This window comes from Salmo salar, chromosome 14 (genome assembly GCF_965601325.2).
Source record: "Salmo salar chromosome 14, fSalSal1, whole genome shotgun sequence".
Lineage (NCBI taxonomy): Eukaryota > Metazoa > Chordata > Actinopteri > Salmoniformes > Salmonidae > Salmo > Salmo salar.
The window spans coordinates 73,092,887-73,113,875 of record NC_138304.1 but is presented as its reverse complement, the minus strand read 5'-3'; the positions used below and the strand labels follow the sequence as shown (position 1 = coordinate 73,113,875).

The 20,989-nt window shown below is 42.3% G+C and overlaps 1 protein-coding gene across 2 annotated transcripts in view; it reads right to left on the bottom strand.

Annotated features, from left to right (window-relative positions):
• Positions 1-57: 57 nt before the first annotated feature.
• LOC106569926 (F-actin-uncapping protein LRRC16A) overlaps positions 58-20,989 on the bottom strand; it is a 32,913-nt gene continuing 11,981 nt past the window's right edge. For both annotated transcript variants that reach the window (XM_082961173.1, XM_082961174.1), the window contains exons 9-39: positions 19,765-19,838; positions 19,582-19,657; positions 17,824-17,912; positions 17,134-17,228; positions 16,838-16,924; positions 16,651-16,754; positions 16,279-16,356; positions 15,281-15,357; positions 15,002-15,106; positions 14,567-14,636; positions 14,222-14,303; positions 14,035-14,134; positions 13,854-13,908; positions 13,580-13,752; positions 13,388-13,456; positions 13,133-13,226; positions 12,849-12,947; positions 9,813-9,941; positions 9,424-9,540; positions 8,680-8,855; positions 8,119-8,206; positions 7,678-7,830; positions 7,504-7,558; positions 7,169-7,359; positions 6,917-7,032; positions 5,601-6,003; positions 4,966-4,999; positions 4,518-4,685; positions 4,246-4,353; positions 3,828-3,980; positions 58-3,501 (exon numbers count right to left, since the gene is read on the bottom strand). In XM_082961173.1, coding sequence (XP_082817299.1) covers positions 3,320-3,501; positions 3,828-3,980; positions 4,246-4,353; positions 4,518-4,685; positions 4,966-4,999; positions 5,601-6,003; positions 6,917-7,032; positions 7,169-7,359; positions 7,504-7,558; positions 7,678-7,830; positions 8,119-8,206; positions 8,680-8,855; positions 9,424-9,540; positions 9,813-9,941; positions 12,849-12,947; positions 13,133-13,226; positions 13,388-13,456; positions 13,580-13,752; positions 13,854-13,908; positions 14,035-14,134; positions 14,222-14,303; positions 14,567-14,636; positions 15,002-15,106; positions 15,281-15,357; positions 16,279-16,356; positions 16,651-16,754; positions 16,838-16,924; positions 17,134-17,228; positions 17,824-17,912; positions 19,582-19,657; positions 19,765-19,838 — 3,600 coding nt within the window. In that variant the 3' untranslated portion in view covers positions 58-3,319. The remainder of the gene's footprint in view (positions 3,502-3,827; positions 3,981-4,245; positions 4,354-4,517; positions 4,686-4,965; positions 5,000-5,600; positions 6,004-6,916; positions 7,033-7,168; positions 7,360-7,503; positions 7,559-7,677; positions 7,831-8,118; positions 8,207-8,679; positions 8,856-9,423; positions 9,541-9,812; positions 9,942-12,848; positions 12,948-13,132; positions 13,227-13,387; positions 13,457-13,579; positions 13,753-13,853; positions 13,909-14,034; positions 14,135-14,221; positions 14,304-14,566; positions 14,637-15,001; positions 15,107-15,280; positions 15,358-16,278; positions 16,357-16,650; positions 16,755-16,837; positions 16,925-17,133; positions 17,229-17,823; positions 17,913-19,581; positions 19,658-19,764; positions 19,839-20,989) is intronic.

The window sequence follows — 20,989 nt, the reverse complement described above, 5'->3', positions numbered from 1 at the left end:
AAGGAAAGCATGGTAAAATGAATACAATTAAATGGTTAGTTATATTAGGCAATACGATGCAAGTTAATGCATGTCTACGTGGCAGTATACCAGTACACATGATTGATTGGTACAAATATTCAAATGCAGGAGTATTGACAACTACATTAAAGGTTTTTGTTACAAAGCATTGTTTTTTAATTTTTATGTATTTAGCACAAATCAATTTAACCAATAAAACTGTAAACCATCACCAAGCCCCACAATAAATGTATTTCCTATAAATCATGATAAATCAATGTTATATTATGCCTGTCATTAATAAAGGTTTACTAGATCAAATGTGCCCATGGTACAATGTAAATCCGACACACACACTACCAGTCAAAATTTGACACACCTACTCATTCAAGGGTTCTTTATTTTTACTATTTTCTACATTGTAATAATGAAGACATCAAAACTATGAAATAACACATATGGAATCATGTAACCAAAAAAAAGTGTTTAACAAATCAAAATATATTTTATATTTGAGATTCTTCAAAGTAACCACCTTTTGCCTTGACAGCTTTGCACACACTTGGCATTCTCTCAACCAGATTCACGAGGTAGTCACCTGGAATGCATTTCAATAAACAGGTGTGCCTTGTTAAAAGGTCATTTGTGGAATTTCCTTCTTAATGCATTTGTGCCGATCAGTTGTGTCAGGTATACAGAAGATGGTCTTTTACCAAATAGGGCTAAGTTCATATTATGTCAAGAACAGTTCAAATAAGCAAAGAGAAACGACAGCCCATCATTACTTTAAGACAAGAAGGTCAGAACTTTTAAAGTTTCTTCAAGTTGCAGTCGCAAAAACCATCAAGCGCTATGATAAAACTGGCTCTCATGAGGACCGCCACAGGAAAGGAAGACCCAGAGTTACCTCTGCTGCAGAGGATAAGTTCATTAGAGTTACCAGCCTCAGAAATTGCAGCCCAACTAAATTATTCAGAGTTCAAGCAAGACACATCTCAACATTAACTGTTTAGAGGAGACTGCGTGAATCAGGCCTTCATGGTCGAATTGCTGCAAAGAAACCCCTACTAAAGGACACCAATATGAAGAAGAGACTTGCTTGAGCCAAGAAACATGAACATTAGACCAATGGAAATCTGTCCTTTGGTCTGATGAGTCCAAAAAAATTGATTTTTGGTTCCAACTTCTGTGTCTTTGTGAGACGCAGAGTAGGTGAATGGATGATCTCCACATGTGTGGTTCCCAACATGAAGCATAGAGGTGGTGTGATGGTGCTTTGCTGGTGACACTGATTTATTTAGAATTCAAGGCACACTTAACCAGCATGGCTACCATAGCATTCTGCAGAGATACACCATCCCATCTGGTTTGCGCTGTGGGACTATCACTTGTTTTCCAACAGGACAATGACCCAACACACCTCCAGGCTGTGTAAGAGCTATTTGACCAAGAACGAGAGTGATGGAGTGTTGCATCAGATGACCTGGCCTCCCAAAGAAATCAGCCAACCTCAACCCAATTGAGATGATTTGGGATGAGTTGGACCGCAGAGTGAAGGAAAAGCAGCCAACAAGTGCTCATCATATGTGGGAACTCCTTCAAGACTGTTGGAAAAGCATTCCAGGTGAAGCTGGTTAAGAGAATGCCAAGAGTGTGCAAAGCTGTCATCACGGCAAAGGGTGGCTACTTTGAAGAATCTAATATATTAAATATATTTTGATTTGTTTAACACTTTTTTGGTTACTACACGATTCCATGTGTCATTTCATAGTTTGGATGTCTTCACTATTATTCTACAATATAGAAAATAGTAAAAATAAAGAAAAACCCTGGAATAAGTAGGTGTGTCCAAACGTTTGACTGGTACTGTACATACATACATACATACATGTGGAGTTCCCTTCAAATTAGTGGATTTAGGCTATTTCAGCCACACCGTTGTGGACAGGTGTATAAAATCGAGCACACCGCCATGCAATCTCCATAGCAAACATTGGCAGTAGAATGGCCTTACTGGAGAGATGTGACTTTCAACGTGGCACCATCATAGGACTCTTCGGTCATAGGATTCCACCTTTCCAACAAGTCAGTTAGTCAAATTTCTGTCCTGCTGGAGCGGCTCCGGTCAACTGTAAGTGCTGTTATTGTGAAGTGGAAACGTCTAGGTGAAACAACGGCTCAGCCACAAAGTGGTAGGCCACACAAGCTCACAGAACAGGACTGCCTAAGCGTGTAAAAATATAGTCTGTCCTCGGTCGCAACACTCAATACCGAGTTCCAAACTGCTTCTGGAAGCAACATCAGCACAATAACTGTTCGTCGGGAGCATCATGAAATGGGTTTCCATGGCCGAGCTGCCGCACACAAGCCTAAGATCACCATGAGCAATGGCAAGTGTCGGCTGGAGTGATGTAAAGCTTGCCGCCATTGGACTCCGGAGCAGTGGAAACGCATTCTCTGGAGTGATGAATCACGCTTCACTATCTGTCAGTCCAATGGATAGATCTGGGATTGGCAGATGCCTGGAGAACACTTCCTGCCCCAATGCATAGTACCACCTGTAAAGTTTTGAGGAGTAGGAATAATGGTCTGGGGCTGTCTTTCATGGTTCAGGCTAGGACCCTTAGTTCCAGTGGAGGGAATTCTTAATGCTACAGCATACAATGACATTCTAAATTATTGTGTGCTTTCAACCTTGTGGCAAGGCCCTTTCCTGTTTCAGCATGACAATGCCCCCGTGCACAAAGCGAGGTCCAAACAGAAATGGTTTGTCGAGATCGGTGTGGAAGAACTTGACTATCGAACACCTTTGGGATGAATTGGAACGCTGACTGCGAGCCAGGCCTAATCGCCCCACATCAGTGCCTGACCACACTAATGCTTTTGTGGCTGAATGGAATCAAGTCCCCACAGCAATGTTCCAACATCTAGTGGAAAGCCTTCCCAGAAGAGTGGAGGCTGTTATAGCAGCAAAGGGAGGACCAACTCCATATTAATGCCCATGATTTTGGAATGAGATGTTTCATTGAGCAGGTATCCACATACTTTTGGTCATGTAGTGTACTTTTCAACACATCCATGTCTCTTTCAGTGTGTTAATACATAAATACATAACATGCAAATTAGACATAGGAACACAGCAGTGCTTATTGGTTGATTGAATAAGCCAATCAACGGTCTTTGTTTAGAGTAAGAGAATTCAGAGTAAGGTATTGGCATGGTTTTGTCCATAAGCTTTTTTTTGTTCTTTGCTCTTTGGCTGCATTACAATTCTCCACACTTGGACACTACATGGAACACTTTGGAGAAAGTAGAGAATCTAGATGTAGCTTTTCTTTCTACACTGGGATGTCGTCATGGTGTCCTCCTCCATGTTGTCAGGCCTGAGATCCTGTCTTTGGTCCATGTCAGGGGTAGGAGGGAAGTCCTCTTCGGTGTTGTCTTTTTCAAACACCCCAGGGCTTTGGCAGTGGACAAGGTCCACCATGGATGAAGGTCTCACTGCAAGAGAGTGGTGTGTGAGCTGATATGGTACTAAACAATGAGGAAGCTACAACTGGTGGCCTACAACCATAACTACTGGTAGAGACTACAAACAATGTCACAGCTGTGTGAGTACTAATAAACCAACACAAATAGCTACTGGAGAAACCCCTACAACTACTATTACCCTCGAACAGCCAGTAACACTGCCTGTTATTCAAAAGGTACGGCCACTTTTGGACCTGCCAAAACTTACTTTACTACTATTAGTTGATACACCCAACACTACAACACTGTACATGTCTTAAGTAAAAAAAAATAGAGCTGAAGGTAATAGGTCTAACCAGATGCAGGGAGGGACTTGGTGCGTTCTCGACCTTCTACTTCCTGTACCACAGAAGTGGAGCGCTTCAGGGAGGACCACTGTCTCCCACCAATAGCAGACCTGTCCATCTCTTGGTCCAAGTCAAATGTGCTGGAGTCTCCTGTGAGTTCAACTGATGGAGAGAGTGATGAGGGTGAAAGTTGATTTTATGCTTCAATCATACCAGGTGTCTATTCAATTCTATCAAACTCACATAGTGACTATTTCTAAATCATACAATGTTCTCAGTGAATTGAAATAAATCCCTTTGTCTTTACATGAAGCAAAACAGCTTTGTTTATTCGATTTACTCTCAATATCAACACTTTGGACTGTGGTGAGCTGTTCCTAAATCAATTCTTCTGGATGGAGGGCACACGGGTAATAGATAAACCGACCATTAATGTGGCTACTCTCCTCCTCCCTCTCATAGTCTGAGGGCGCTCTCTTCAGGCGAGGGGCGGGCAGTGGTCCTTTTGGGGATACGTTTCCTAGACAGGAGTCATCTGAGGGTGAAAAATAGACAAAATAAAGAATGGTTACAGACAATAGGACAAATTAAGATAAAATCACAATAAAACTAACTAATCTTCATCTATTTTTGCTTCTGGCGCCCTTATTTGCCATCTGAGTATCACTATCAATAAAGTATACTTAGTCATGTGCCTACCTGGGCAGTGGCTGCTGCTGGCGCGAGGGCTCAGGGGTCCCAAAGTGTGTGGTCCCATGTGGGGCTTGATGCTCTGGGGTGCTGGGGGTCTGGGTGTAACACTGGTGGGTTTAGACCTGGGCGCTATCGACGACAAGTCTATCAACGATGTTGGACCCTTTAGCTTTCCTACAGAGACATATAACAAAGAATACCCATATTGGACACAGCAACAGTGTGGATGGTTCGTAGAGCTTCTACAAGGGACTGTCTAAACAAAATGTTACCTAGCGCTCTATTTTAATTAAACATTTTGTTCACTTTTATTGTACCACATGGCAGCTGGCAAGCTGAACGGCAAGACAGACGTTGCAGCATAATTAAGTTGAGCCATCCTTCTGTACAAAGATATCGCTAAATGTCATTCAAAAAATCTAATTATCTGATTGGGATATAGAGGCCAACTCACCTTGTTTATCATCTGCCTTGTCTGAAGAGTCAGACTGTAAAAAGAACAAACAAATGTCTTTCAGTATGGCCAATGTCTTTAGTCCTAAACCTGATTTCAGAGGCACAATTGTGTTTTCCACTGCATGGTTCTGTATTCAACAGTCTGAACCAAGCTGAGACATGGATGTTCCATATAAAGCCACTATAGGGCGGCACCTTCACAGTTATCCACTCATGACAATCTGTAGCTTTCCAAATGACTGGTAGATCTCCAGTTGAAGACAGGAAATAGTGTAACTTTAAAAACAACAAACGTATTACTATCTCCCTGCTTATTCCTTACTATCTTGGACTTTTTCAGAACAGGTTGTGTGTTTCCCTGCAAGAAGATCATTATTCAGTAGTTCAATGAGGCTAAGGCAGGGTTTCCAAAACTCGATTCTCGGGACTCCAAGGGGTTCACGTTGCCCTCGCACTACACATCTGATTCAAATAATCAACTAATGAACAACCTTTGCTCATTTGAAACAGCTGTGTAGTGTTAAGCCAAAAACCAAAACGTGCATCGAGTTTGGGAAACGCTGTGCTAAGGGGTGCTACTGGCTCATACACTTAACAGAGTCAAAAGGAGCTAAATCTGGTCAGTTTACCCACCTTATGAGCGACTATTTTCTCATGCATTTTTCTCATCTCCGCCAGGAGGTCCATTCCCATTATGGGGCCCATTACGGGGACCCCAAAGTGCCGGCCACCATGAGGACTACCCTTACTGTCACTCTCGGAGTGCTGTTCCTCAGTGGGTTCAGGGGTTGGCGGCTTTTGTGAGTGGCCAGGGGAGATTTCAGAGTGGACCCACAACGGAGCCTTGGGGGACAGGGGTTCCTCTGTCACAGTGCTGACGGTCGCTGAAGCCGGGGTGGGGATGGCAGCTGCTCCATGGCTCTTCTCGGACTTCGAGGTGCGAGACTTGATGAGGTTAAGGAAGCCGCTTTTCCGGGATTCCCGTTTCTTCTCCGACCCCTCCTGGATGTTGGAGGAGCCCCTCAGGGTGGGTCGTCTGGAAATGTTAGAGAATGCTTTTGCTGAACAGTACACACTCACAACTTCTATAATTAACAACTTCTAAATACGGAAATTAAACAGGTGCAGGTAAACTGCCAAAATAAAGCAAACACTTGAGTAAATGAGGAAAACAAAGTATATTGAAAGCAGGTGCATCCATACAGGTGTGGCTCCTGAGTTAATTAAGCAATTATTATCCCATCATGCTTAGGGTCATGTATAAAAATGCCTAGTTGCCCATTATTTTGGCTACCATAGCTAGAGATCTCAGCGACTTTGAAAGAGGGGCCTCAAATGAGCATAGGGTATTTAAAGGGTGTGTGTGTCTCAGTCACCAGATCTCAACCCAATTGAACACTTATGGGGACAGCAGGTATCCTAGTGGTTATAGCGTCGGGCCAGTTACCCAAAGGTTGCTGGATTGAATCCCAGAGCTGACAAAAGGAAAAATCTGTCATTCTGCCCCCGAATAAGGCATTTAACCCACTGTCCCCGGTAGGCCGTCTTTGTAAATAAGAATTTGTTCTTAACTGACTTGCATAGTTAAATAAAGGTTAAATAAAATTTCAAAAAATGATGCAAGATTGTGGAGCGGTGCCTGAGAGGGTTTTGCGCCACCATCAACAACTCCAATAGAGTTCCAGACACTTGTAGAATCTATGCCAATGTTCACTGAAGCTGTTCTGGCCCAATGCCTTAAGACACTTTGGTGTTTCCTTTATTTTGGCATTTACCCGTAGCTAGTTAGCCTGCAAACAATCTAGCCATTGATAGCTTACTGCTGCATGCTTTAACACAAACATGGAGTTAGTTAAATCTTATGGAAACTAGAATAATTTATGCTAAAATGTCAAGTAATGTCATTTACTTTTTGGGAAGAGTTCAGCATAATAGGAATTAAAACTCACTTAAAACTAAGTTTGGTGATTTTCTTGTAGAAGAACTCATCAACACCCTCATCCACTTTCCCCAGGAGGTCATTCTGCTCCACTTCTGGTGGTGGAGAGGTGCAGATTGGTTCCCGCTGAAAACCCCCAAAATATTTAGGCCTACATCACCCAATACAGAATAGTAGGTGGACATAGAAACAGGCCCAAAAGAGTGGAAGAGGGAGAAAGAGAGGGAGAATGTGAGAGAGGGGGCAGGTGGAAGCCTCTTACTGGTGCTCGGCTAGGTTTGGTCCTCTTTTTCGGTTTGGGGCGGAGCTTGGTGTGGTGCTCTAGCTTTTGGACCTCCATAGTGGGCAGCTCACCAAAGTACGTCGGCTTCTTGTCCAATGGGGGAGGAGGGGGCGGATCCTCCTCATATATAGGCACTTCTTCCAGGGCCTTGTCCAAGTCAAACTCCATTTCTGATGAACAACCAACCATCAATAGACGAGGCAAAACCAAACCTCTCTCAATCCAAGTTGCGGAAATATTACATTACTACTGTACTGTAATGTAAATGTATTTGACCAGATCTACTGTACCTGGGGTGTAGAACATAAACTCACCAAAGGCCACAGATACAGGCCGCAGCATCCTGCAGAGAATGCTCTTCCTCTTGGACTTGGGTGTCATCCGCAGGTCACAAACACAGTCGAGAAAAAAAAACAGTCAGCCAGTGAGTCATGCTTCAGTACAGCAGATAGGGATCACAAAACTTCACAGGGACTCGTCTTAGTTACCACACAGGTGTCCATCTCCTCCAGCCTCTCAGCATGGTGAGGACTCTGCTCCTGGGTCTGGGCCTCAGGCTGGAGGACCGTCTCCTCCAGCACCTCCATCTTGTTGGGATCTTGGTGGAGAAGAGGTTGAGGTTTCCTGTTCAGGTGTTCTGCCTGGGGTGGGAAGGGAGGAAAAGGCATACACGGTCAGTGTTTCTTCACCAGTATGCTTTGATGTGGTGCAGAACTGCCCTAATCAGGATTACAAGTAATTTAAGCAAAAATGTATTATTGTGTCTCTCTGTGTGTAAGTGTGCATGCGTGCATGTGTGTGTGTGCGCGTGCGTGCGTGCATGTGTGTGTGTGCGCGTGCGTGCATGTGTGTGTGTGTGTGTGTGTGTGTGTGTGTGTGTGTGTGTGTGCGCAGAAGAGAAATAATCTATTTTAGTATACAGTACTAACCAGAGTGTTTTGGGAACGAGACAGAGATTCCAAGATCTCATCCACGATACGGTCTGAGAGGAAGGACGCCATACTGAGCTTCACTTCACTATGTGACAGAGAGGAGAACATGAGCCAGATACTACCTCTCTACTACCTGCACTGTATCAAGACTGGGCTGCATATATTTACAGACTATGTTACAGTAGTTTTCTGAGAGTGACGTTTACGTACATTGCAAGGTTATCAGCTAAGGCTATGTGACATAAGCATAATTATTTCACTAGGTCTATGATGTCATACACAGATCAGATCACAAGGAACTGATTCAGTTTGAATTCACATTAACTGATACCATCTACACTTAAAATTATTTACTGATTAGGTTTCAAAAGGGCTCCTCCAATCCAGCCCCCCAGTGATTATCTGGTGAAGGTCACTTGTGATGGGCACAAAGGAGGCAATGCGTAGTCTGGGTTCAGCAGGACTTCCATTGGACCAGACCCCAGCATGAATCTTGTTGTTAGTCACTCTGTATAAGAACATCTGCTAGCGATCTTGACCAGGCCCTGTGGTGATCACCTGATCTTGTTGATGATGTCGACTCCTGACTGTTCCAGTAGTGTGGTGGTGATGAAGCTATGTGGGACGGTCATCCTGCCTGCACCACCCTTCATCAGCTCCTGGTGCAGGTTGCTCCGCTTCATCACATGGGGACAGAGGCCCTCAGCGGTGTCAACCATAGACTGCAACAACGTCTGGGAGTGGGAGAGAGAGAGAGAGAAAAGCAGCAAGTTAATTGCGCTAGCTTGTTATGTTATCTTGATATTCCATTAAATATTTTTTTTAAAGAAATTACCAGGAAGGGCTAATTGAGATATGAAATCTCTTTTTCAAAAGAGTCCTGGCCAAGATAGGCAGCACCAAGTCATTACACAATTACAGAAAGACAACATGAAAAACTACAAGTAATCTAGTAAAAAAAACATAGAATTAACAAGAGTATAACAAAATCATAAAACAGCAAATTAAAAACATTGACAGGTTAGGGAATCAGTCTCAAAATCCTTCATCAGGATTCACAGTTGCTGCAAGGATATGGGCAGTGTCTCAGGTTGCATAGTTTTGTTCAAGCCCAATCACACACCTGATTCAACTACTCAATTAATCATCAAGCACATGACCAGGTGGGCACTTGTGCAGAACAAAAACATCCAACTTCGAGGACTGGACTATGATATTCACTAAGATAAATCAACACCCAAAATATCTGTCTCGAAAAATAAAATAAATGTTTCATTTACTACTGTGTTGACTGTTGCGTACCTGTAGCTGCCCATCCATGACCCTGGCCATCTCTCCTGCCATGGACTCTAGCTTGTCCTGAATGGGGCCGCCCATGCCACCAGGAGATCCCCTCACATGGTACAGATTGGGCAGCAGCTAGATAGATGAGCAGGGTATGGAAGGAGGGGCAGACAGAGAAAGAGAAAAAAAGAGGGGAAGAGGCAAAAATAAAAACATTTGAGTTTGAGGCGCTCTTTTTCTAAATGTTATTTAACCAGGATGTCCCATGTAGAGTTTGAGGTTAATGTTAACCCTGTCATTTTTGTCTCTCTTAGATCAAAGTTTGAAATCCACGCTCTATCACTTCTGCGTTCATACTGTATGTTCTACCGATTCTATAACAACAATATGTCTGGTTCTCAGCTCACTCTTTTGGAGTTCCTGGCGTCCTTCATGAGGTTCTTGGCCACCTTCATGTCCTCCTGGATGACGTCGGTCTCTGTATACCTCAGGGAGTTCAGGTGGTCCTGCACCTTCACACAGATCATGTCCATCATCTGGCAGGAGGGGTCAGAGGTCATAATGTAATGGTTTATGGTCATTCAACACTTAATGTATTATGTAACTTTAAATTTCTCCAGTGGAAACTCAATGAACTACTAACATTTATCCAAAAAGTGCCGAGACAAATTTAAGAAAATGATAATAATAAGATTGTGGGAGCTGTACTCTTAGATTTCAGTGCAGCCTTTGATATTATTGACCATAACCTTTTGTTAACTTGTCTGAGCTAGGGGGCAGTATTTTCACGGCCGGATGAAAAACGTTCCCAATTTAAACAGGTTCCTACTCTGGCCCAGAAACTAGAATATGCATATTATTAGTAGATTTGGATAGAAAACACAGAAGTTTCTAAAACTGTTTGAATGGTGTCTGAGTATAACAGAACTCATATGGCAGGCAAAAACCTGAGAAAAATACAACCAGGAAATTAAAAATCTGGTGCCTGTAGGTTTTTCAAGTCATTGCCAATCGAACACAGTGACTAAGGATTCATTTTGCACTTCCTAAGGCTTCCACTAGATGTCAACAGTCTTTAGAAAGTTGTTTGAGGCGTCTATGATGAACAGAGACCGAATGAGAAGGTTGGGAAGTTGGTGACCCAGGGAAGGATGTCAGTTCATTGGCACACGTTCACGCGAGAGGTAGCTCTGTTCCAAAACGTTTTTTCAAGTCTGGTTGGAATATTACTGAATCTTCACGTTCTAAAGGCCCTAAAGATTGATGCTATACAACGTTTGACATGTTTGAACGAACGTAAATAGATATTTTTTTTAAACTTTTCGTCGTGACATTTTCCTCGCGTGTCCTACATTTTGAGTAGCTTACTGAACGCGCAAACAACATGGAGTTATTTGGACATAAATTATGAACTTTATCGAACAAAACAACATTTGTTGTGGACCTGGGATTCCTGGAAGTGCCTTCTGATGAATATTATTAAAGGTAAGTAAATATTTCTAATGCTATTTATGCATTTAGATGACTCCAAAATGGCGGCTATCTGTATTGCGTAGTGTATTTTTCTGAGCACAGTACTCAGATTATTGCAAAGTGTGCTTTCCCAGTAAAGTTATTTTGAAATCTGTCAATGCGGTTGCATTCAGGAGATGTTAGTCTATAATTCTTTGAATAACAGTTTAATATTTTATCAACGTTTATGACGAGTATTTTTGTAAATTGTAGTACTGATTCACCGGCAGGTTTGGGGGGAAATACATTTTCTGAACGTCACGCGCCAATGTAAAATGCTGTTTTTGGATATAAATATGAACTTGATAGAACAAAAAATGCATGTATTGTCTAACATAATGTCCTAGGAGTGTCATCTGATGAAGATTGCCAAAGGTTAGTGCATAATTTTAGCTGGTTTTCTGCTTTTGGTGACGCCTGTCCTTGCATTGAAAATGGCTGTGTGTAATTTTTTGTCTATGTACTGTCCTAACATAATCTAACTTTATGCTTTCGCCATAAAGCCTTTTTGAAAATGGACAACGTGGTTGGATTAAGGAGATGTTTATCTTTCAAATGGTGTAAAATAGTTGATTGTTTGAGAAATTGAAATTAGATTTTTGCTATCTTGTGACGCAATCCTGTTACCGGGATGAGAACGGGAAGGGGTTCCCATAGAGGTTAAGAAAAACGTACGTGTTATGGCTTTTTCACCTCTGCCATTTTGTGTATTCAAAGCTATCTAATAGAACTCAAAGGGTTTTCTTTAATAGAAGCTTCTCTAATGTCAAACATGTAAAGTGTGGTGTACTGCATGGCAGCTCTCTAGGCAGCTCTCTAGGCCTTCTACTCTTTTCTATTTTTACCAATGACCTGCCACTGGCATTAAAACAAAGCATGTGTGTCCATGTATGCTGATGACTTAACCACACACGCATCAGCAACCACAGCTAATGAATTGACTGAAACCCTTAACAAAGAGTTTGTTTTGGAATGGGTGGCCAGTAATAAACTGGTCCTGAACATCTCTAAAACTAAGAGCATTGTATTTGGTACAAATCATTCCTTAAGTTCTAGACCTCAGCTGAATCTGGTAATGAATGGTGTGGCTGTTGAACAAGTTTAGGAGACTAAATTACTTTGTGTTACTTTAGATTGTAAACTGTCATGGTCAAAGCATATAGATTCAATGGAAGGGGAGAGGTCTGGCCGTAATAAAGAGATGCTCTGCTTTTTTGACACCACACTCCAAAAAGCAAGTTCGGCAGGCTCTAGTTTTGTCTAATTTTGATTATTGTCCAGTCGTGTGGTCTAGTGCTGCAAGGAAAGACCTAGTTAATCTGCAGCTGGTCCAGAACAGAGCGGCACGTTTTGTGCTTCATTGTAATCAGAGGGCTGATATAAATACTATGCATGCCAGTCTCTCTTGGCTAAGAGTTGTGGAGAGACTAATGTTTCTTATAAAAAGTGATGCAGCCAATGTATTGAAAGTCCCAAATTGTTTGCATAGTCAACTTACACACAGCTCTGACACACACACCTATCCCACCAGACATGCCACCAGGGGTCTTTTCACAGTCCCCAAATCCAGAACAAATTCAAGAACGCATTCAGTATTATTTCGAGCACTTGTTGCATGAAACTTCCATCCATCTTATCTTGCTCAAATAAACAGCAAACATGGTTTCAAAAAACAGATAAAGCAACACTTCGCGGCACAACGCCTCTCCTCTATTTGACCTAGATAGTTTGTGTGTATGAATTGATATGTAGGCTGTGTGCCTTTTTAAATAACGTATGTAGTTCTGTCCTTGAGCTGTTCTTGTCTATTGATGCTCTGTATTATGTTTTGTGTGGACCCCAGGAAGAGTAGCTGCTGCTTTTGCAACAGCTGATGGGGATTCAAATATAATACCAAAGTTACATATCAAACATTTAAACAGAGGGGTCACCTGTTGTGTGGTTGTCGTGACAATGCCTTGCTGGAGCCGGTAAGCTTGCTCTTGGAGGTATTTTCGAGTCTCGTGGTTCCTTAGGAGATACTGCTCCATCTGCAGGGGAATTGATTTGTAGAGATTAATAAAAAAAATAGTATATATTTTTTTTTAATTCATGTAGATGGAAATGTGACCATTTATGCATTCAACACTGCTATCGATGCCTTCTTATCAATGACAATTGACATCAATTCTGTCATCAGTTAATATCCACCATGCAGACAAATGTGAACTTTGACCTTTAGTAGGGCGTCCTCTGTTTTCTCAGGGCTGGCCTTGAGGGCCTGGGCAGCATCGATGATGGGGATAGGCATGAAGCGAATGGTGTGGTTCCTGAAAGAAAGAGAGAGGGTAACAGTACTGTATATGTAACTAAGTGTATGCCTATTCACATATCCTAACCAAAACATCCATGGGAAGATGTGCAGAGGAGTACAGATAAATATAAATTGTGACACACACACACACACACACACACACACACAGATACATACTTTTCTAAAGCAGCTGCCACATCCTGGAGGCCTTGTAGGCTGACATTGTTTTTGTCCCACATAACTGTCCTATACAAACGCATAAGAGATGACAATAAAGAACAATAGAATATAGTAGAATCCATATTATGCAGTATTGGAACTTGGCACAGTTGACCCTTGTGGACCTCTTCTTGAGTCTTGACTTCTTACCGGAGCTTGGTGTTGATCTGTAGGGCCTTGGCCAGCATCTTGGCCCCCATGTCTCCCATGCCGTTGCCACTGATGTCCACCCGGATCAGGCTGGTGTTGCTGCCCAGAGCGTTCAGCACGATGGACAGATCTCCCTTCAGCTTGGAGTCGGCCAGGGAGAGGGACGTCAGGGGCTAAGTGACAAAGAAGTTAGTTGAACAATGGTAATGAATGGTTTAGACACATTTTTATGCTAAGCTGTTATGGCTAAGTATCACCATAAGAGTCGACTCACCGATTCCTCCTCCTGTATCATGTGCACCAGGTTGTCCAAGACTTGAGACAAATTTCTGTGGGAAGACATGCACACTTCGTTACATTCCAGACAGAGAGGACGATACAAACAGGAGGATATTAAGTGACAAGCTAATACATTTATTATTATTTTTTAATTCCAAGGTAAGTAAGTCTCGTACTTGGACTTGATGTTATTGAAGTTCTTGCCCAGTGAGAGGTGGCGGATGGAGCGATTTTTGGCCAGCCACACCAAGAGAGTGGTCAGGTCTGAATCCAAACCTGAGCATCGCATTTAACACAATATCAAGTAAAACAATCAAGGTACATTCACAATCAATGTACATACAGTGTCTACTCAGGCCTCACCGTTGTCTGAGATGTCCAGGCTGGAGATGTTGGGAATCTCAGCTATGCAGCCCTCCAGAATCTGAGAGCCTCCAGATCTTAGCTGAAGTAACACAAACAAAACATTAAGAGAAAGGATAGCAAGTGTATTTTGGTGATGTATTTGATTGTCATTCAGGGTACACAAGTAAATAAAGCTAAGTAATTCAAAATCAGAATATTCAGAGCATCAGCCCAAATAATAAAGGGGTGTCAAGACAACATTTTATTTTAGAATTTTATTTCAGAGTAGACGTCCCCTTTAATTTCTCCCTCAGGAGATTCAGGTAACTGCGCCAGGGCCAAGGCAGTAGTTCAGCATCTTACCTCAGAGCTGCTGAGATCCAGTGATACTTCACTGAGATTAGGATTGCAGCCAAGACCTAGTAAAAGTGCTCTGAGGAGAAAAAAACGAATTCAAACTCAACGGTTTATTTTCTATTCAGTTAAATCATCAAAGCAGACTGCAGGAATTAAATAATTGGTGTGATTAGATTGCTTTCTTGTTCACTGAAACTTTAAGTAATGTTACTACACTACTTACTTTTTCCTTTTTAAAATGAAGCAAAAATAAATGTATATAACATAAAATAAAAATCTAAATAACTAATGACATCCTGTCTAAAAGATACGTCACTAACCATTTATAGACATGCACATTTTCGCAGGAATATTCTACAATTTTCTAGATCATATTTTCATTCTTGGTGTAATACAGTTAAATGGAGCAAATGGCAAAAATGGAGCAGACTGCAAGCTCACTTGAGTGCCTCCAGGGGGAGCTTGGTTCCAGACAGGTTGACACTGCTCAGCGCCAGCGCAGTGCCAAAGAACTGCTTGAAGGAATGCGGGACATCTTTACTTCTCCTGTGGGTTAAAAAGAATGCCAGCACACTTGGGTTATTTGTTCTGAAGTTCTCAGGTGTTCTCTCTTTGACAAACTGAGCATTAAATGACACATGGACATTGAAGACAACGGCAACTATTGAGTGACAGGCTTATTTTAGCATAAGCAAGTGATTTTGCTGTTGTATGGCTCACCTGTGAGAGAAAACGCTCTTCGACATGTTGAGCACTGAGAGGTGCCTGAGAGAACCTCGTAGAAGTGAAGTGCAGACCTGGAAGACAGGTGTTGAGCATCTGAATAACATGGACTAGTCAAGTGATATCACAGCTTTTATCCAAGCTCACAGTCTAGGGAACTACGGAGAGTATTTTACGAAATGGACTGGCCATTTGCATAGCAACAAATATAACAACAAGATCCATAAATATAACTATATAAAAAGCAAAATAAATATTTTTTAAATTGATAAGTGATATCAAAAGCAGACGGCACGCTACTTATAAACAGTGCTCACATGATATCCAAATATGACATGTTCACTGTCATTACATACTATCATTTTTTGTTGTACTTTTTCTCTCCAATTTTGTGATATCCAATTGGTAGTTACAGTCTTGACCCATTGCTGCAACTCCCGTACGGACTCGGGAGAGGCAAAGGTCAAATGCCATGAGTCTTACGAAACACGACCCCGCCAAGCCGCACTGCTTCTTGACACACTGCTCGCTTAACCCGGAAGCCAGTCGCACCAATGTGTCAGAGGAAAAAAACTGTACAACTGGCAAACAAAGTCAGCATGCATGCACCCGGCCCACCACAAGGAGTCGCTAGAGCGCGATGGGACAAGGACATCCCGGCCAGCCAAACCCTCCCCTAACCCGGACGACACTGGGCCAATTGTGCGCCGCCTCATGGGTATCCCGGTCGCAGTCAGCTGCGACACAGCCTGGGATCAGACCCAGGTCTGTAGTGACGCCTCTAGCACTGAGACGCAGTGCCTTAGACCACTGCGCCACTCAGGAGGCCAATTGCATATTATTACAATTAAACTAATCTACTTAATATAGAATATTGATTCGGTTTAGAATAGCTTTGTAATGTGCCCATTAAAAGGGTTAAAGTCCAATTGTCCAATCATTGCCTAGCTATAGCAGTGTGAATTCTTCTTAGGATTGGATGAGGGTTCACTCACTTGGTCCAGACAGCAGTCACTGCTGGACAGATCCAGAGTTACTAGACTGTTATGTTGACCCAGGAAATTGTACAGATTCTGTGAAAAGAGTCAGAGAAATGATGAAGAAAACAAACATAAAATACTGAGTACAATGAAGGGGAATTAGGACTAGGTCTTTCACTTAATATTTCAAATTCTATTTCACACCATTTCTGTGGCCTGTGTGAAAAATACATGAAAGCCAGGACAGAACATTTAAGATTTTGATTATGTTGCCAATACAACACTGATCTAAGATCAGTTCTGCACTCCCTCCCCTTATGATTAAGAGTGGCGTGTTAGCCGATCCTAGAACTGTGCTTAGCTACTTCTACCAGGAGATGTACATACTGAGAGGTCGTCTCCTCGGAGTGAGTTCCCACAGAGGTCCAGGTGTGTGAGGGTAGTGGGGACAGCAGGGTTGGCACTCAGCGCCTGGGCAAGACTGTTAACCCCTGACAACACATACACAGGAAGTTCAGAGGAAATGACATACCACATGATATTTGTCCAGGAAATTGGTTATGAATTTCAATACCCTTTTGCGATATGGAGGTCTTTGAAAGGTTCAGATGCTTGAGACCCATTGGGAGTTTGGCCAGCTGTGCACTGAGAGCAGATACGCCTAGAAAAAAATAAAGTGCATTACAAACTTATGAACAGACTTAAACCTCTCATGAACTTGAAGCTTCGAGACACGTTTGGCCATTGAGACGATCCATGCCAATGTAGGACAGAATACTAGAAGCTAGAATTCTAGATCTGTGCAGTATCCTATATATCTAAATCATTGAATATCATTTAAAAAAAATGAAAGCAGGGAGTTTGTCGTACCCTTGTCCTCCAGGGAGTTGTTTGTGAGGTTGAGGGTGTGAAGTGCAGAGGCAGGGTTGCAGGTCAGAGCGTTGGCTAGCTTCTGCGCAAAATCACTGAAAAAAATCAAGAAAGACAAGGCTCTACATAATCCCAAAAACATTCCTCACCCCAGGACACCGGTGCCTATCTGGGAGAATAAAGAAAAACAACATGCTTACGTGTCGGCATGAATCGCCTTCATCAGAGCCTATTGTTTGTTTGTCCCGTCAATAAATGTATCAGACTGACGCAGAAACAGAGTGCTCTTTATTCTTCCGGATAGTCACCAGTTGAAGTACCCAGGGGAAATGAGTGTTTTGGGGATTTTCATGTCCCTCAGTCGAGCACCCGATTCCCCATCTTTCGTTTGGGCTGGGCTGAAGCTCAATTGGATATACTTTTCCCCACAGCTCTACATAAGTTCTCAGGATTTTCTACGTGAAGTATATTTCTGATAATAGTGAGAGTCATGTGTTTAACTAGTGTGTGAGCTTGCTCCCTTAGCTTCCCATTGAACAGCATGCATGGAAGGTGGCTGTGTTCGAGAGCATGATCCATTCTGAAACTGTGTGTGTGCATTTTGTGTTTGCACCCGCATCTGTGTGTGTGTGTGTGTGTGCTGGATAAAATAAAAGCCAATATAGCTTATTACCAGTGCTTAGTGCTCACCTTCTGAGACCTGCATTCTCTAAAACCAGCTCCTCTAAGCGACTGGAGCGGGCCACAACTCGCAGAATTTGTTCACACACATCTGTGGACTGCAAGCAAACACTTCAGTGTGAAAAGTAACAAGCTCAGGCTTGTGTAAACACAGATGAATAACTTACTGTACAAAAACGTAAAACCTTTAAATGCATAAACACACACAAGAACGCAAACACATTCACCAAAACACACACACGCACACAGTGTGTGAGCAAACACACTATGACTAAGTATCAGCAGCAGTCACACCATCCCTGACTAATAAGCGCTTGTTGACATCTCATCCTCATGCCTCCTCTCTGCCTGCCACCACCAGAACACACACTCCTTTATACACACACAGCTGTCCTCTTCCTGCTGTGGACAGAGTACCCTTTACAATGCGTGTTCAGCCACTCTCAGAGGATAGAGGAAGTTACATAATAAAGAATGGTTTCAATACAAAATAAGCACTTAATGAAAGTCTTACAATGCATTTTAACTGCATCCTAATTAGTGCTGAGCTATTAGTGTTTGAGGTCATTTCGGTATGATTATTAAACATTTAGAGTTTTCGATTTCAATCATTTTTTAAAACAGACGCACGACAGTATGCATTATGTGCGTTGAATGCTGTAACACAGAATAAAACAATTGATAAAAGTCCCATGACGGTAGTGACTGTCCATTACTGCTTATCACTTATTAACCATCAGTTATCACTTTACTTTAATCAAATATTTAATTTGTTATGTATATTACATTTGTTTTATTTGATGACTATTATTTAATTCCAAGTCATCATCTCATCTCTATAGAGCTGCTGTCTGACAAAATCCCCATTTTAGTAGTTCTTCAAAAACTGAACAACAAAAAATGCAACATGTAAAGTGTTGGTCACATAAAAGATCCATAACATTTTCAATATGCACCAAAAGTTCTTCCATATTTTGTGAAAAATTTGTTTACATCCTTGTTAGTGAGCATTTCTCCTTTGCCAAGATAATCCATCCACCTGACAGGCATGGCATACCAAGAAGCTGATTAAACAGCATGATCATTACACAGGTTGCACCATCTGCTGGGGATAATAAAAGGCCACTCTAAAAATGTGCAGTTTTGCCACTTTTATGACTGCTGAATACAAACCATCAAATCACTGAGATCAGGTATTTTCCGGTAGAGATCCCTTGTGAAGAAACCATTTCTCTATTCTTCTGTTTCTTCTCCCTCTCCATGTCTACCCCATACTAACCTAACATAGCAGGCGTAAAAGAAACCCCAAAACAGCCCCACACAGACCAGAGTAGTTCATTATCACGTTTTCTGTGCGAAACTATGTAGAATATTGGCCTGTTAAAAACTACAACTCCCTTCTACATCGCACAGTTTGGGCTTGATCTGATTTATCTCTAGAGAAACTTAGCAACAAAAAAAAAAACAGAACAAAATGGAATTCAAATAATTGAACCGACGTTGGTCAATTAGTTTCAAAAAATTATAATAACCGTAATTTCAGTTAATCGCCCAGCACTAATCACAACATATATACCTACAGTACAGGCTTAATGTAAAGTGTTACCACAATTTACTTAACTTCCACCTCTCTTCAAGAGTGGCATGATGCTTGTTTCTCCAATTTATTTACCTCGGTTAAACTGTACGATGGCAAATAGTTTTTCCCTTCATAAGTGTAACAGAAAATGGAAAATGGTCACCAGCATGGTTCAGAATTAAATGTACCAGTTTGAAGTCCTTTGTGGAGAGCTTGGTGAACCATTGGTTATACTCCAGGACCACAATGATGGCCACCAAATCTCTGGAGAAGTAAATAGCATCGATTATAAAAAACAGAATGGTATAAAAGACACTGTTGTTCACGCAATGTGTACATTTGACAGCAGTGAAATAAGGAAGTGAAGTTACCGGTTATCAAGATGTACAAAATCCTGCAGGTTCAGTTCTCTGGTGTCCTGGGTCTGATAGATTGTGTCCACATCCTGTTGGGCAACAAACTGTTATGAAGAGTGATCAGATGAATTGCAATTAATTGCAAAGTCCCTCTTTGCCATGCAAATGAACTGAATCCTCCCAAAAACATTTCCACTCCATTTCAACCATGCCACAAAAGGACCAGCTGACATCATGTCAGTCATTCTCTTGTTAACACAGGTGTGAGTGTTGACGAGGACAAGGCTGGAGATCACTCTGTCATGCTGATTGAGTTCGAGTAACAGACTGGAAGCTTCAAAAGGAGGGTGGTGCTTGGAATCATTGTTCTTCCCATGTCAACGATGGTTACCGGCAAGGAAACACGTGCCGTCATCATTGCTTTGCACAAAACGGGTTTCACAGGCAAAGATATTGCTGCCAGAAAGATTGCACCTAAATCATCAAGAACTTCAAGGAGAGCGGTTCAATTGTTGTGAAGAAGGCTTCAGGGCGCCCAAGAAAGTCCAGCAAGCGCCAGGACCGTCTCCTAAAGTTGATTCAGCTGCGGGATCGGGGCACCACCAGTACAGAGCTTGCTCAGGAATGGCAGCAGGCAGGTGTGAGTGCATCTGCACGCACAGTGAGGCGAAGACTTTTGGAGGATGGCCTGGTGTCATGAAGGGCAGCAAAGAAGCCACTTCTCTCCAGGAAAAACATCAGGGACAGACTGATATTCTGCAAAAGGTACAGGGATTGGACTGCTGAGGACTGGGGTAAAGTCATTTTCTCTGATGAATCCCCTTTCTGATTGTTTGGGGCATCCGGAAAAAAGCTTGTCCGGAGAAGACAAGGTGAGCGCTACCATCAGTCCTGTGTCATGCCAACAGTAAAGCATCCTGAGACCATTCATGTATGGGGTTGCTTCTCAGCCAAGGGAGTGGGCTCACTCACAATTTTGCCTAAGAACACAGCCATGAATAAAGAATGGTACCAACACATCCTCTGAGAGCAACTTCTCCCAACCATCCAGAAACAGTTTGGTGACGAACAATGCCTTTTCCAGCATGACGGACCACCTTGCCATAAGTGATAACTAAGTGGCTCGGGGAACAAAACATCGATATTTTGGGTCCATGGCCAGGAAACTCCCCAGACCTTAATCCCATTGAGAACTTGTGGTCAATCCTCAAAAGGCAGGTGGACAAACAAAAACTCACAA